At 40.0% G+C, this 15,972-nt stretch overlaps 1 protein-coding gene across 1 annotated transcript in view; it reads left to right on the top strand.

The window, feature by feature from the left end:
• The window catches only part of LOC113267902 (cytochrome P450 3A12-like), a 33,180-nt gene extending 19,064 nt beyond the window's left edge, over window positions 1-14,116 (top strand). The window contains exons 8-13 of the mRNA XM_048224740.2: window positions 3,827-3,954; window positions 5,202-5,268; window positions 8,546-8,706; window positions 10,100-10,326; window positions 12,401-12,563; window positions 13,911-14,116. Coding sequence (XP_048080697.1) covers window positions 3,827-3,954; window positions 5,202-5,268; window positions 8,546-8,706; window positions 10,100-10,326; window positions 12,401-12,563; window positions 13,911-14,006 — 842 coding nt within the window. The 3' untranslated portion in view covers window positions 14,007-14,116. The remainder of the gene's footprint in view (window positions 1-3,826; window positions 3,955-5,201; window positions 5,269-8,545; window positions 8,707-10,099; window positions 10,327-12,400; window positions 12,564-13,910) is intronic.
• The last annotated feature ends 1,856 nt before the right edge of the window (window positions 14,117-15,972 follow it).

Genomic DNA, 15,972 nt, shown 5'->3' with positions numbered 1-15,972 from the left:
GACCCAAAGTCAGATGCTTAACCAGACTGAGCTACCCAGGTGTCCCAACCCTTCTACTTTTCTGCAACAATTTTACTGAGATATACTTTCACATAACATGTAAGTCCCCCCTTTAAAATATAGTATTCAATTTGTATGGCCTCAGTGTTCATCAACAAAAATTTTAATGTTGATGATGTACAATGTATGTATTTTTCCTTTTATTTCTGTGCTTTCGGTGTCAGATCTTAGAATTCACTGAGAAATCTGAGATCATGAAAATTTATCCCTTGGTTTTCTCTAAGGGTTATAAAGTTTGACTTTTAGATTTCGGTCTTTGCTCTATTTTGAATTTATTTTTATATGTTGTATTAGGTAAGAGTCCAACTTCACTTTTTTTTTGCATAGTACTGTTCTCTTGTCCCAGTACCATTGACTAATTTTTCTTCATTGAATGGCTTTCAAAACCTTATCAAAAGCAGTTGACCATGAACACCTGGGTATCATTTGGGACTCTAAATTCAATTCCATTGATCTATATGTCTATCCTTATGCCTGTACCACATTGTCTTGACTATTATAGCTTCATGTTAAGATTTGAAACTGGAAGTCTGAAGTCTACAACTTTATCCTTTTTTTTTTTTTCAAGATCGTTTTGACTATTCTGGGTCCCTTACAAGTCCATATGGATTTTAAATTCAGTATGTCAATTTCTACAAAGAAGCCAGCTAGGATTCTAAGAAACGCATTAATTTGTAGATCAGTTTGACGAATACTGCCATCTTGACAATGTTAAGTTGTAACCCATGATCATTGAATGTGTTTTCATTTACATAGATCTTCTTTAATTTATTTATTTAAAAAGTTTTTTAAAGGAATGCCTGGGTGGATCAGTCCGTTAGGTGCCTGCCTTCGGCTCGGGTCATGATCCCCGGGTCCTGGGATTGAGCCCTGCATCGGGCTCCCTGCTCAGCATGGGAGCCTGCTTCTTCCTCTCCCACTCCTCCTGCTTGTGCACTTGCTCTCTCTCTCTCCCATCTCTGTCAAATAAATAATAAAATCTTTTTTAAAAAGTTTAAAAAATTTTTTTAACTTCAATTCAATTAACACATAGTGTATTATTAATTTCAGAGATAGAATTTAGTGATTCATCAATTGCATATAACACCCAGTACTCACTACATCAAGTGTCCTCCTTAATGCCTGTCACCCAGTTACCCCATCCCCATACCCACCTCCCCTCCAGCAACCCTCAGTTTGTTTCCTATAGTTAAAAGTCTCTTATGGTTTGTCTTCCTCTCTGTTTTTGTCTTATTTTATTTCAACAATATTTGTGGGTTTTAGAGTATAAGTTTTGTACTTCTTTTGTTAAAGCTATTCTTAAGTATTCTGTTCTTCTTGGTGTTATTATAAATGGAATTATACTCCTAATTTTGATTTTGGATTTCTTATTGCAGAGTATAGGAAGATAACTGATTTTGTATGTTGATCTCGTATCCTGAAACCCTGGTAAACTGATTTATTAGTTCCAGTAGACTTTTAATGCATTCCTTCAGGTTTTTTAGGTACAACATCGTGTTATCTGATAGTAAAGATGCTTTTGCTTCTGTATTTCCTCTATGAATAGCTTTTGGGGTTTTTGTTTGTTTATTTCTTTGCTTTTGCCTACCTTTCCTGGCTAGAACTTCTAGTACAATGTTGAATAGAAGTAGCGATAGAGACATCCTTGTTTTGTTTTTTCTTAGGGGGAAGTGTCCAGTCTACATCTGTTAAGTGTGGTATTAGCTATGAGTTTTTTGTAGATGGCCTTTATCAGGCTGAGGGTATTCCTATCTGTTTCTTGTTTGTTGAGTGTTTTTATTACTAAATGGTGTTAGATTTTTGTCAAATACTTTCTCTGCCTGTATTGAGATGACCACGTGTTGTTTTTGTTGTTGTTGCTATACTATATTATATAACCCTGCATCGCTGGGTTAAACTCCTCTTAGTTATGGTATATCCTTCTTTGATGTGTTGGTAGGTTTATTTTGCTAGTATTTTGCTTTATAAGATGATATGTCATAAGGTATATTGGTCTGCAGTTTTCATTTTCTGTGATATCTTTGTCTGGTTTTAGTATCAAGGGTAATAGTGGCCTCATAGGATGAGTTTGGAAGTGTTCATACCTCTTCTATTTGTTGGAAGACTGGTGTTGATTCTACTTTAAATATTTGCTGGAACTTACTTGTGAAACCATTTGGAGCTGAGCTGCTTTTTTTTGGGTCCTTTTTACTACTAACTCAATCTTTTTACTTGTCTTTCAGGTTGCCTAGGTTTGGTTTTTTTGTTAAGATTTTACTTACTTTTTTGAGAGAGAGAGCACATGCACACAAGCAGGGGAGAAGGAAAGCAGGCTCCTGCTGAGTAGGGAGCCCGACGCAGGGCTCGATCCCAGAACCCTAGGATCATGACCCGAGCCAAAGGCAGCCATTCAACTGACTGAGCCATCCAGGCACCCCGTTTGTTTTGTTTTGTTTTTTTTAAAGATTTTATTTATTTATTTGACAGAGAGAGAGACAGCCAGCGAGAGAGGGAACACAAGCAGGGGGAGTGGGAGAGGAAGAAGCAGGCTCCTAGCAGAGGAGCCTGATGTGGGGCTCGATCCTGTAACGCCAGAATCACGCCCTGAGCCGAAGGCAGACGCTCAATCGCTGTGCCACCCAGGCGCCCCTGTTTTTTTTTTTTTTTTTTAATGTCACTTTCTAGTTTGTGTTTTCTAGGATTTCTCCGTTTCATCTAAGTTATCTAATTTGTTAACATACAGTTGTTCATGGTATACCTTTATAGTCTTTTTTATTTTTGTAATGCCAGTAGAAACCTCACCTTTCATTTCTGATGATAGTAATTTGAATCATTTCTCCTTTTTGTTTGGTCAATCTATCTAAAGATCTTTTGAAAGAATCAGGTTTGCTTTCATTGATTTTTCTATTGTTTTTATTCTCTATTTCGTACATTTCTGCTCTTGTCTCTATCATGTGTTTCCTTCTTCTTGCTTTGGATTTAGTTTGCTCTTGTTTTTCATCATGCTTATGACAGAAAGTTGGGTCATTGATTTGAGATCTTGGCTTATTATTATTATTAAATATTTTACTTTTTAAGTTATCTCTACACCCAATAGGGGGCTTTAACTCACAACCCCAAGATCAGGAGTGGCACATTCCTGAGCCAGATAGGTGCCCCAGTATCTTGGTTCTTTTAAATGTAGACATATATAATGATAAATTTCTTTCTAGTCACTGCTTTTGCTATATCCCCTGAGCCTTTGTATATGGTTTCTTCATTTTTGTAATCTCCAAGTAATTCCTAAGTGCCTTTTGATTTCTTCTTTGACCACTGTCTATATAGGACTATAAGGTTTAATTTCCACATATTTGTGGAATCCAATGTTGTTTGTATTCCCAATTTCTAATTTTATGCCGTTGAAGGGCATGCTATGTACTATGTGCATCCTGACAGCACTTTCTCAAACAGCATGATAATTAAAGTAGCATATTATGGTCTGGTATATCCAGAGTCTCTAGTCCAAAAATAAAAGGCTAAGAGATCCAGGAATGTAATCCTGTTCCTTTAGTTACCTAAAGATGTGGATGGGGACACTGATCTCACTGCCCTAGCAGTGGCCCGTACTTGTGACTTGCCCTGGCTCAGCCATTGGCTTGAAATTTCAAGAAAAGGTGATAGAGGTAGTGACTCCTAGTTTCAATGACTCCTGGTGTCTTTTACTTTTCTAATTGGCAGACCAGATTATAATTGCTCTGGGTAAATTTTACATTTTCACTGTGTCTTCCATTGTTCTTTTTCCTTACAGTACTCTTTCCATTCCTTACCCCAATTTTTGAAAGATTAAATATCTGGCTATTTCCCAAGAAAGTTACTGATTTTTTCACAAAATCTGTAAAAAGGATGAAGGAAAGTCGCCTCAAAGATAAACAAAAGGTAAATCTGTGGTGGTTACATGTGCACGTTCCCTTCTGATCTTTTATTGAGTTGTATTCGTCTCATGTGTGCACTTCTATGTGTGTTTTTACAGTATGTAGAGGACTGTAGGGTTTAGAGCAGGAGACTTCTAACATTTTAGAGGGAATGAAGAAGGTAGAGGTCAGGAAAGGAGATAAGAAAAAGAGTCAGAGAGTCAATGTTTAAAATTTAATAGTAAGCATGGAACCTAATATGTCACTGCATAAAATTTCTCTTCAATAAATTATCAAAGGTAAAACTTACTGTGTAAGAATCATTTTTCTGATTATAATTTCCCCAGATGTTAAATTGGCAAAGAATCCCTTCAGTTCTAAGCCTCTTATTTTACACATTTTCCAGGGGAAGGTTCTATGAGGCATCTGGGGGAGTATAGTCTGTGTTAAATTTGAGGCCTGTCATAGTCTGGAGTGGGCAGGAGTCCTCTTGGGCACTGAGGCTGCAAGCTGGCTAAGCCAGCTTCACATTCCTGAGGGCTGGCAGCCAGCACAAGGATGTGTGTAGGACAGGGAGACAGGGCTGGGTACCCCAGAATGTCACTGAAAACTGTGCAGAGTTCTGGGAGGGTGGGGCATTGGAAGATGCTGACACAGAAGCTGCCTGTGGACTCTGCCGTGCTTAGGGGATTGGTCTATATGGCCATTCATTAAGAATTAAGTCTAGAGGGGCACCTGGGTGGCTCAGTCTTTAAGCGTCCGCCTTCAGCTCAGGTCATGATACCAGGGTCCTGGGATCGAGCCCCACATCAGGCTCCCTGCTCAGCAAGAAGCCTGCTTCTCCCTCTTCCACTCCCCCTGCTTGTGTTCCCTCTCTCGCTGTGTCTCTCTCTGTCAAATAAATAAAATCTTAAAAAAAAAATAATAAGTCTGGAGAAAAAAAGGACTGAAGTCAGGAACTTTCTCCTGAGTTAGCAAGCATGATAGGAGAGGGAGTATACAACACTTTGGTCAGAAAGCTGTGTTCAAAATCCAGAGAAACTCAGGATCAAAGGAGCAAGAACCAAAAAGCAGTAGGACACAATACTGGATTCCTGTCAGGAAAACATCCGGCTGCAAGATTTGTAGCTGGATGTTTTTGTCACTGACAAGTCAGACTTCTGGACTTAAAGGGACCATATTCTCATTTAAAAAGTTAAGTCCTGCATTCCTAATTTATTTCTGACTTCACAAGTGATGTTTTATTGTTGAAATTATTCTTTCTGCTTGCAGCACCGAGTGGATTTTCTCCAACTGATGATTAACTCCCAGAATTCCAAGGAAATGAATACCCACAAAGGTAAGTAAGGAGAGCTTCAGAGAGCCAGTGGAGGGGAGTTTCTGATGAAGGGGGTGGTTCTGAGATGTGGAGGAAGATTTTTAGCAGATGGAATTTCTGCAAATTGAAGAAAGACATGTGTTCGGATACAAATGGTAGTGGAAGCACTTTCCAGAAGCACCCAGCCATAAGTTTGTTCAAAGCCTGAAGGGCAAACATAGACAAGGCAATCAGTGGTTCCTGGATCACCTACATCAGAACCTCTGGGGAGCTTGTTTCCCATGTCAATCCTCTGGCCTAATCCAGACCCAGTGAATTTGAACCTGGAAATTCACACCAAGGCTTCATCACCTCAGAAAGCACATGGCCCTAGTGCTGGTGACCTGGACACTTGGTTAAAATTGTATTCGCTGGTTTCATGTACTGTAAAGTTTTACTTTGCATTTTGTAATTAAGAAGTAGCTGGCTCAAGATGACTTTTTGACTGTGAAATACTATGTTTCTCTTCAAACTTTTACCTACTACTTTTATTGTCCATGGATGGTATTTGACTGAACCATTATTAGTATGGCGTCTCCAAAATGGTGACTTTCTAATCCCATTAATTCTTCCATGTTGATGTGTGATCATCCATTGTTAGGGAGCTTTTCATTCTCTCTCTGCAATTTATTTATTTATGTTAGTATGATTTCATATATTACTAATTTAGTCTCTTACATCATTCTTTATTTTATTGAAGATTTTATTTATTTATTTGAGAGACAGAGAGAGAAAGAGCACAAGTGGGGTGAAGGACAGAGGGAGAAGCAAACTCCCTGCTCAGCAAAGAGCCCAACTCGGGGCTCGATCTCAGGACCTGAGCCAAAGGCAGCCACTTAACCAGCTGAGCCAGCGCCCCATCATTCTTTATTTAGATCCTCAATTATCTCAGATTTGTCTTCTGGCAGCCCTTTCAAGTGGGCTCCTGTGTTATTATTTTTTTTCTTTCTTCCTCTTTTTTTATGTTTTCAATAGACTTTATTTTTTATAGAAGTTTTAGGTTCATTGCAAAAGTTAGTGAAAGACACAAAGATTTCCCATACTCCCCTGCCTCACCTACACACAATATCCCCCACTATCAAAATCCCTCACAATGTGGTACATTTATTACAATCAATGTCCCTCCAATGACACATTATTACCACCCAAAATCCATAGTTTACATTACAGTTCACCCTTGGTGTTGTACATTCTATGGGTTTTGACAAAGGTATAATGATACCTATCCACCATTACATAACAGAGTATTCTGTATCTTTTCCCATATTATTTTCTGAGCATTTGCTTGCATTCTAGTGTGAGACATTCCAGGTTTCTCTTCTGTTTCCCCTGATGAGCCCCAGAATCAGCCATTCCTCCAGAAGCTTTGTTTCCTTTTAGTAAGAAATGGTATTTAGAAACCAGAATCTGGGATGTAGGAGTGCTCGCTGTTACAGAGTTTCTTTGCTTCTATTTCCTCTCAGTGGGCCAAGTTAAGAATGTCAAATATATTTACACAGGACTGATAAACATAAACATTTCTATATCTATCCATCACCAGTGATGTAATTATGGTATCTTTGTCTGAAAAAAAAAGGAGCCTTGATTTATAGTTTGCTTCTATGACAGAAATATTCCCATCATGGTTAATTTCAGGTTAAATATTGTTTGACAACCATCTCCCAAAATTCTTGAATATTTAACAATTGATTCTAGAGAATAAGGATGGGTTTACTCCATCACACCACTAAAATATATGTATACCTATGTATACATCTACTTCTATCTATCTATCTGTCTGTCTATCTATCTAGTTCTACTAATTCTGTGATGAAGAAAATATTCTATATATGGCCAGTTCAATACAGAACCACTACACACACATGGTTAGTTGAACACTTGATATGTGGCTAGTGTCACTGAAGAACTAAATCTTATATTGTTTTAAATGTAATTAATTAACATTTAAATATATATAGGCACATCTGGTAAGTGGCTACCATACCAGACAGCAGAGCTATGAAATTTGATTATTATGGGGTTCATGGCAATTGGGGGAAAGACTTTGATAGTTGAATTTATCCAAGCAGCATCACAGAAAGTATGACTGGGAAATCAGAATTCTGTAGACCTTTCTTACACTCACTTTGTCTTTTTTAGTTGTGAATTTCATGTCTGTGGCAAGTACCATGTTAATTTCAGTGCTCTAAGTATTATCTAATCCAGTTCTGATCAAATAGATTAGAGCATGACCATGCTTAGTTTCTACTACAAGAAAATCAAAAGGGAGGCCAACTTATATTCAGAGTGGGGCCATTTACTAAGGAAGGTGACATTCAGGCCATGATTGAATAAGCACTGCTAGTTCCACTTACTGGATTCTGTTTGTCTATAATTCATGCTGGCCAATGTCCTTTTATTTATCATTGTTTCTTTTGCTGTTTTATGCAGTTGATTAGACTAACATCATTCACCACTCTTCTAACATTTTTTCTGTATCATAGTTTCTATACATATCTGAGATCATCCATGTGAAGAATGTGCCTCAGGTCTTCTCTTACCTGAAACCTCTCAAGGGTATAATCCATGTTTCTCAAGCTAGGTTGTGCACACAAATCACCACATCTCAGGAAGCTCAGATTTTTATTCGATAGTTCTAGGGTATGATTTGAGAGTCTGCATTTCTAATAAGATCTCAGGTGCTGCAGATGCTGCTGGTCCATGTGCCTCACTTTGAGTAGCAAGAGTTTATCTATAGCTCAATATTATCTACTTAAATTCCTGCAAATAATGTTTAGATGAAAAATCATTCAATTTTCCTGATAATTAATCCTTACCATTGCATACTCTCTCAAAAAATTTAAGCTGTATTTTAGATGGAAGAAATTATATTTTTCCTGAGGGAGGATGCTAGCCCATGTAACTTAGGGCAGAAGTACTTTTACGGTTCTCCAAAGGATGATACTTATAACTCTGTGTATGTTAGACAGAAATGCCATCTTCTGAAATTACCCACCTGTGCTGGTGGGGAGGGTGGCATAATCAGTAACAGGTGTCCAAGAAGAGTATGGACCTTCAGAATAACCAGATCAGGACAACTTTTTTCCTCTTTCTGGCTCTACAAGATAGACATTAGAGTGAAACCACTCCCACTTTGATTCTGAATTGCTTTTACATTTTCCACCAGGGATTTGGGGGTTTCAAATGGATTTGTCACCATCTAATCTGTGATGTTTTATATTCACCTGCTTTAGCTAAAATGTCTTTCCTCTCCTTTTAGCTCTGTCTGATCTGGAGCTCGTGGCCCAATCTATTATCTTTATTTTTGCTGGCTATGAGACCACTAGTACTTCTCTTTCCCTGCTTATGTATGAATTGGCCACTCACCCTGATGTCCAGCAGAAACTGCAGGAGGAGATTGATGCCACTTTCCCCAATAAGGTGAGCTGGTCATACTGGAAGAGGGAGTCAGGATAGGCTCAGTTATGCCTCAGTAATAGATTAGCCCTCAAATCTAGCAGGTTTTCACAGCAAATGTTTACTTCTAACCCACGTGTGCGTGTCCAACATGGGTATAGGAGAGGATGGGAGTGAGTCTCTGCTCCACACAGTTACTTGGGTATACAGGGTAAAGAGGTTCCACTTTCTTCACCTGCAATATCTGGAACTTAGGGATTTACTGTTGACTGGGTAACAAGAAACTAGGGTGTTGCTCACTTGCTTTTCCAATATTTGGCCCTGAACTGACATACATCTATCTCCTCAGTTTACAGCCCATTTACAAAGTGGTTTCCCCGAAGATCACATGGGCTGGGAAATATGGGGGTCTATGTGGGTGTTGGGTGAGCAGAGAGTGTCACTCACCCTATGAAGTGTCAATTCTAATTGTCTCCGTGTAACAAGTAACGAAACTGAGCTACAGAGAGACAACATAACATTCTTAGACTCATATATAACTAGTGGTGAAGAAGCCAAGCAAGGAGCCAGGGTGCCAGGATCCTTACCGAACTCTTAACCTGTACAATGTTGGCTCTTAAATATAACAACGAGTGATAGGCACATATTGCCCACACTGTTTTCTGACCTCTGCCTAAACTGGAGTTCCCAACTTAAGAAGAGACCTGGCCTCTGTGGCTGGAGTGACTTATTTGGAAACCCCAGACCAACAATGAGGAGACCTTTCCAGCAACAGAGGGTGGGACTGAGATTAGGATTCTGATCCCCTTCACAATATTCCCTAGAACTGAAATTGTGTTCCCTCAATTGGTGTCATCCAATCCCACCCTTCTTTGCCCTATTTAGGTTGAAAGGAATCAGTGGCACCCCCAAATTACTTATATTTTATATAATAGTATTCCTTTCCAAATAGTATATATATAATTGAAGAGCTAGGAAGCGGGATATTTCAACTAAAAGAATTTATGTGGATAGGGGATATTTTGTGTTGCACGTTCTTCCATCGTACAGATGTGAGGGCCCTGTTTTGAAAGGAAACAGTGACTTCAACGTATTTCACTTAAGATTAAGGGTCATAGTATATTAGTCACTTTTGTTCATATGAGGAAGAAAAACCACCACTTGGTAGTGGGAAGGATGTCAGGCCCTGTTTAGAGGATTGTCCCAGCAGTCTCTTCTAATTGTTACTGTTGCATACAAGTCAGTGGGCCATTGAGCAGGTCAAAGGACATGGTAGACATTAAAATGCTTATAAATGCCTGTTACCAAAACAAATGATTCTTAGGGGTTCCTTTCTAACACTTCAGTAGTAGTGCATAGACTGAGTTGAAATTGATCCCAAATCTCAATTTGTGAAAATCTGTTTCTTTCCTTCCAGGCACTGCCCACTTATGATGCCCTGGCACAGATGGAATATCTGGACATGGTGCTGAATGAAAGTCTCAGATTATACCCAATTGCTGGTAGACTCGAGAGGATGTGTAAGAAAGATGTGGAAATCAGTGGTGTGTTCATTCCCAAGGGGACATTAGTGATAGTGCCAACCTTTAGTCTTCACCGAGACCTGGATCTCTGGCCAGAGCCTGAGGAATTCCATCCTGAAAGGTACAGGGAACCCTGGAATGGGGAACGCACCCTCATATTGGAGGATATTGTGATATATTCTTAGTATAGATGACAATCATGTGGTTGTACAATTATTTATTTGTACATCTTTTTATTTTTAGAAGTAATTTTCTTATTACAAAATGATCATTGTCAAACTTTTACAAACTGTAGTTGAGAAAAAAGAATACCAAAGTCATCCTCAGTCCAAATACATTAAGATTATTAATAATGATACGTATGTCCTTATGGACATTTTTCTATGCATATATTGACTACTAAAAATTATGATGGCATTATATTTTTTGAATGACTTACTTAATGTAACATTAAACTATAACAACATACTATAATTGTTTATGATTATATGCATATGCCATAATTAACCACCATCTTATTGAAGGAAATAGGTCTTTTTTTTTTTTTCCTTTTTTTTTGGTCCCCTTCAGCTCTTTGAATTCACCCCCACATCCCCACATTCCATGTCTGTAAACCTTGACCACTGCTCTGCTAGCCATAGTGGGAGAGCAAAGGCTGTGGACCTAAGAGTTCTCATCCCTGATAGGTGGAACAGCCTCATGAGGACATAGGCACAGACGGGTCCTGTGCTTTCCGTGGCTGCAGTCCTGTGCCAGCTCCCACCTTTGTTGGTATCTGGGGTTCGTCCAAAGCAAAGTCATCTGAAAAGTCTGCTCTCTAGCTGTCTGAAACATCCTCCTTAAATGGGTCTTGAGCTTTCTCTTCTGGGTATTCAGAGCAGAGTCTGGCTTTGAGCACAGTTTGAATTCTTCAGTAGTTGGTACTATCCTGTTTATTGTATTGGTAAGCAAAATTTGGAGTGAAGTTTTTAGGGATCTAGACTTTCAACCCCTGCTTCCAAGCTCCCAGATGGCAGAGCCCTTGTCCTGTTGCATGATGTCCCTAGTGCTAAAATCACATCTATACATAGTACTTGCTGAAAGAAGTCAGAATTGACCAAGTCGTCTGTTTTCTGGACCAGGAGCCCTGGTGGTTCCCACAGGCTCAGCAGTCCTCAATCCTCTACCTTCTTGAACAGAAACCGGAGACCACTCCCAATACTTCTTCATGATTCATTCAGTCATGAGAGGAAGTGTGTTAGGGACTGTGCCAGGCAATGCGAGATCCACGTGTTAAAAATGCCTATTATGGAGAATTTTTAACACATGCACAAGCATATTCTGTAGATACAAGTCTAAGAAATACTCTTAATGCATCTATATGTGCCCATCCCCTGCCCACCAACCACTAGCCCATGTCAGCTGCCCCATCCACACACCATTGCAATTCCTCGTCTGATTCCCATATAATTTCAAGACTCATCATCTGTAAACATTCCAGTACGTTCTTCACCATACTTGGAGTTTTAAAAAAAATACCTACTGAGAATGTCATTATTACTTTCCCCCAATCCCCATTTTTCCTTACTATAAATATTGAGGAATGAGTTTTGAATAAATGTAAGTCTAACCTTCAAGGAATTTATAGCCTCATGGAACAGATAGAGAGGAATTCGGTGATTATACTGGTTATACACAACTATGAGTATGAGTATAGTGAAGTAGCATCATGTGCTCATGTGAATCGCCTGACATGCTATTCTGTGGAAGTGGTTGGGGGGGTGCTGGTGGGGAGGAGAGGCAAATGAAGGGAAAAATAACGATGTAAATCATGGAAGCATTTTTCTTTTGTCCATGGATATGTGACCAATGTATGTCAGTGGAGGCAGGATCTTACCTTTCCTTCAGTCAGACTCATATCTTGCTCACCTTCCAGAGTATGAACTACTTACAACCCTGAATATAATCCCAGTGTTTAAGATAAATCTTGTTTCAAAAGCATTTCTCTCATCTCCTCAACAAGACTGAATGTTCCCACAGGGTAAGGGGTATTGACCAAGCTGTAGCTTACATTGCCACAGCAGAATAAGCATAGCAAGATTTCAATCACCAGCCCCCAAAAGTGTCCTGTGTAGTCCTGGTGAGAATCCCAAACATGTAGCTCTTTTGGTTTTTATGTTTCACTAATGTGTTTCCAACTTGTATGGTGGAACCAGGTTCAGTAAGAAGAACAAGGACAGCATAAATCCTTATACATATATGCCTTTTGGAACTGGACCGCGAAACTGCCTTGGAATGAGGTTTGCGATCATGAACATGAAACTTGCCCTTGTCAGAGTCCTGCAGAACTTCTCCTTCCAACCTTGCAAAGAAACACAGGTCAGAGAGAGAACTTTCTACACAGTGTTTTGTTGATGTTTTTTTAACTAAGAGATATTGAATGTGTGTGTGTGAGAGAGAGAGAGAGAGAGAGAGAGGGCTCATTTATCCTTAATAATTTGTCCTATTGCTTGAAGAATCTATTTGAAGTCATTTGTGACCTTGACGGGTCCTTCAGCTCCTGAGTGCCATGTCTGTGGTTTATGACCACCCATCCATAAGGATCATCTAGTCAGTGCAGTTCATGTGACATCATTATGCACAGACCTATGAACTTCAGCAAAGTGTTAAATTTCTTTCAATTCCACTGAAAGGAAGGGAACATGTTGTATACAATCATAACATGCAGTGATTACTGCAACATGACTTTTGAATATGCTCTTCTCCACCTCAGCTTACAGGCACTCTCGGGACTGTGGTTCTCAACCCTGGTTGTACATTGGAATCAGTGGGTTTGTTAAAAATCCTGATGCCCAAGTCATCTCAGAAATTTTTTTTAAAGATTTTATTTATTTAATTGAGAGAAAGAGAGAGAGAGCACAAGCAGGCAGAGGAAGGGTAGAAGGGAAAAGCAGACTCCCCACTGAGCTGGGAGCCTGACGCAGGGCTCCCTCGCAGGACTCCAAGATCATGACCTGAGCTGAAGGCAGACACTAAATCCGATTAAGCCACCCAGGTGCCCCCATCTCTAATATAATTCACCCAGAGTGTGGCTTTAAAAGTGCAAGCAAGGTTGAGCATCAGTGGTGTGAAGCACATCTGCCAAATGTGAAGGACTCCCATGGTCCAGGCCATCCTGGCTACTTTGCCCCACCTTCTGTGAGCCCCACTCCAGTCTAGCTATTCTTCCTTTCTATCCCAATCTGCCATCATGAATGGATGTTTCCACTGGGAGAGGTGACAGGATCTTTAGGGGGGAGACGGCCATAAAATAATATACATAATACCCACTCACGATGACCTTGTAAACTTCGACATACACAATTGAACTATCACTTTTCAAAATTGTTTGCCATAATGGTTAAGAATCTCTTTTAATTTTAAACACTCATCCTTTTTACTTAAAATTTAAATCAAAAAAGAACACAAGCCAACATGAGTTTGTCTCCAGCCTGGTACACAGTAAGTACTCAATAGATAAACTGTTGAATGACTGATGGATGAATGCTTCCATGCTCCAGTCTTGACAGCTTACAGAGTAAGATAATGAATCAGAGATAGATGATGCTAAATAGAGTATTTATACGTTTGTAATACATTATTGTCCTTCATGTATCCGGCTTGCTTTGCATCTGTCATTGGCAGGGCTCCATTCCTGGTTCTCATGTGCTTGTTTAACTGTTGCAGATTCCCCTGAAATTAAGTGCTCAAGGGTTAATTCGACCAGAAAAACCCATTGTTCTCAAGGTTGAGCCAAGAGATGGGAGTGTGAACAGAGCCTGACTTTCCCTAAGGACTTCCCCTTTGTTCTTCAAGAAGCTGTATTCCAGATCACCAGAGACCTCAATTTCCTTTGTGAGTAAAACCCAGAAATAAAGATGAGCTTCAAGTACTGCCCGTGGCGATGACTAGGGATTCTGTACATTCATTTAGCTTTTTTAGTGTCTGTGTGGAGCATTAGATATTGTGGAGAGTAAAGGAGGTGATAATAATTGCCAGAGAAGTAGACTCAGCCTGTCTGGTTCACACAGACTACCCCAGTTATATCAACTACTCCCCTGAGCACTGATCAAGAATAAAACATTCTCAACAATTTTATCAACAAACTTGAATGAAAACAAGAATTATTGTCATGACTGTGGCAGGTGGTAGTGACATTTATACACGTCTTATTTTGAATATTCTACATTAAATATTACACTGAACCCATCAACCAACATCTCTTTACAAAAATGCTAACTGATGCCTTTCTGCACATTAATGGAAAACCCGTAGAACTGATGAATGAAAGCCAGTGACTGAATGTTTTGACCATCACTGTCACTGGGTGGGTGGAGCTTGTTCAGATTTCCAATGTGGTATGTTAAGGGTAGGTGACAGTTAATGTGGCTCAGAAAAGTACATTCATAGTTGAATTCTACAGGTTTTGGAGCACATTTTTCTATAACACTTGATTGGGCACTTAGTATTATACTAGTTTTGATTTAATGTTTTCATCTCACCTGCCCTGATGTTCTGGTAGGCAGGGAACGTGCTTTCTCTTTGTGTTCCAGCCTCAGCTCCCAACTGTCCTGACACATTGAACATCGAATCAGAGGTGGGTGATGGGCCAGTTGATTTGGCAGGAAGGCTAAAAGCATTTGTCCATTTCAGTTGGTAGCAGAAGCTGCACAGGATTCTTCCTATTCTCTATTCTCCCCTCCCCTCCATCCCCTTCTATCTCCTTTCCTCGCCTCTTCCTTTGCCTTCCTTCCTGGATAATTCAGTCCTAAAGTTGTAAGTGGGGCATAGCCAGGTGGGCAGCCCCACATTGTGGGTCAGGGGCAGAGAAGGGAGTCACAGTGAGTCCAAGTTAGAGCCTGAGTAGGCTGGGAAGGGTGTCCATATGGAAGAGCAGCCTGGCATGGGTGTGGGAGCCCAAGCTAGGTGAGAAGGGTGCCCACACAGAGGGCTGGTCTGAGGGGGAGCCCCTGGAGCCTAACTACAGTGTGGAGAAACCAAGGAGCATGGTGGGGGCATACATGAGTGTTAAGGGTTGGAGTGAGGGTTAGTTACATGAAGGAGGATTGATCAAATAAGTAAATATATTAAAGCCAAATGGTTTCAGGAGTTTCTCAGTGTTGGAGAAGGGAGTCACTGATTTGGAAAGGGAGAAAGCCAAATGAAGCCTGTGTATTCAGAGATTGGAAGTGAGTGTGTCAGTGTAATGTCATGCCTTCCTATGGCTAGATGATAGATTGGTAGAGAGAGATAGAAATGTGTGTGTTTGTCTGTCTGTGTGTAAAAACACATACCCCCTTCCTCTCTCCACAGACAGCTCTTAAAACGGTGAACCTGTTGAGAGCAATGAGCACACCTTGTGCCCAGATCTTGGCTTATAAAGGTCTTTTTCCTCTTAAAGGAACTAGGGCTTTTCAGAGAAATGGGTGATTCCAGGCTGGGAGAGCACATGACGAGCCTGGAGCATCTTGTGCTACACAGTGATGGGGACACGTCCACGGGATGCAGAGCCAGCCTGTGGGGTTTCACTGACCCATCAGGCACAATTTTATGATAACTGACAATATGAAGGGATATGACTCATTGAATAAAACAATAATACACAAGTACACACAGGTGTAGATAAATACAGGGATAAATTACAATTGATGAAGACACTCACACAGTTTCAAAGCATTGTCACTCTCAAACACCCATGAGTTCCTGAGGAAAGAGCAGCTCACACAGCAGAGACTTGGCAAATGAGTGA

The sequence above is a fragment of the Ursus arctos genome, unplaced genomic scaffold, assembly GCF_023065955.2.
Source record: "Ursus arctos isolate Adak ecotype North America unplaced genomic scaffold, UrsArc2.0 scaffold_2, whole genome shotgun sequence".
Taxonomy (NCBI): Eukaryota; Metazoa; Chordata; class Mammalia; order Carnivora; family Ursidae; genus Ursus; species Ursus arctos.
Note: the sequence above shows the minus strand (reverse complement) of the source record. Positions and strands in the feature narration are given on the sequence as shown.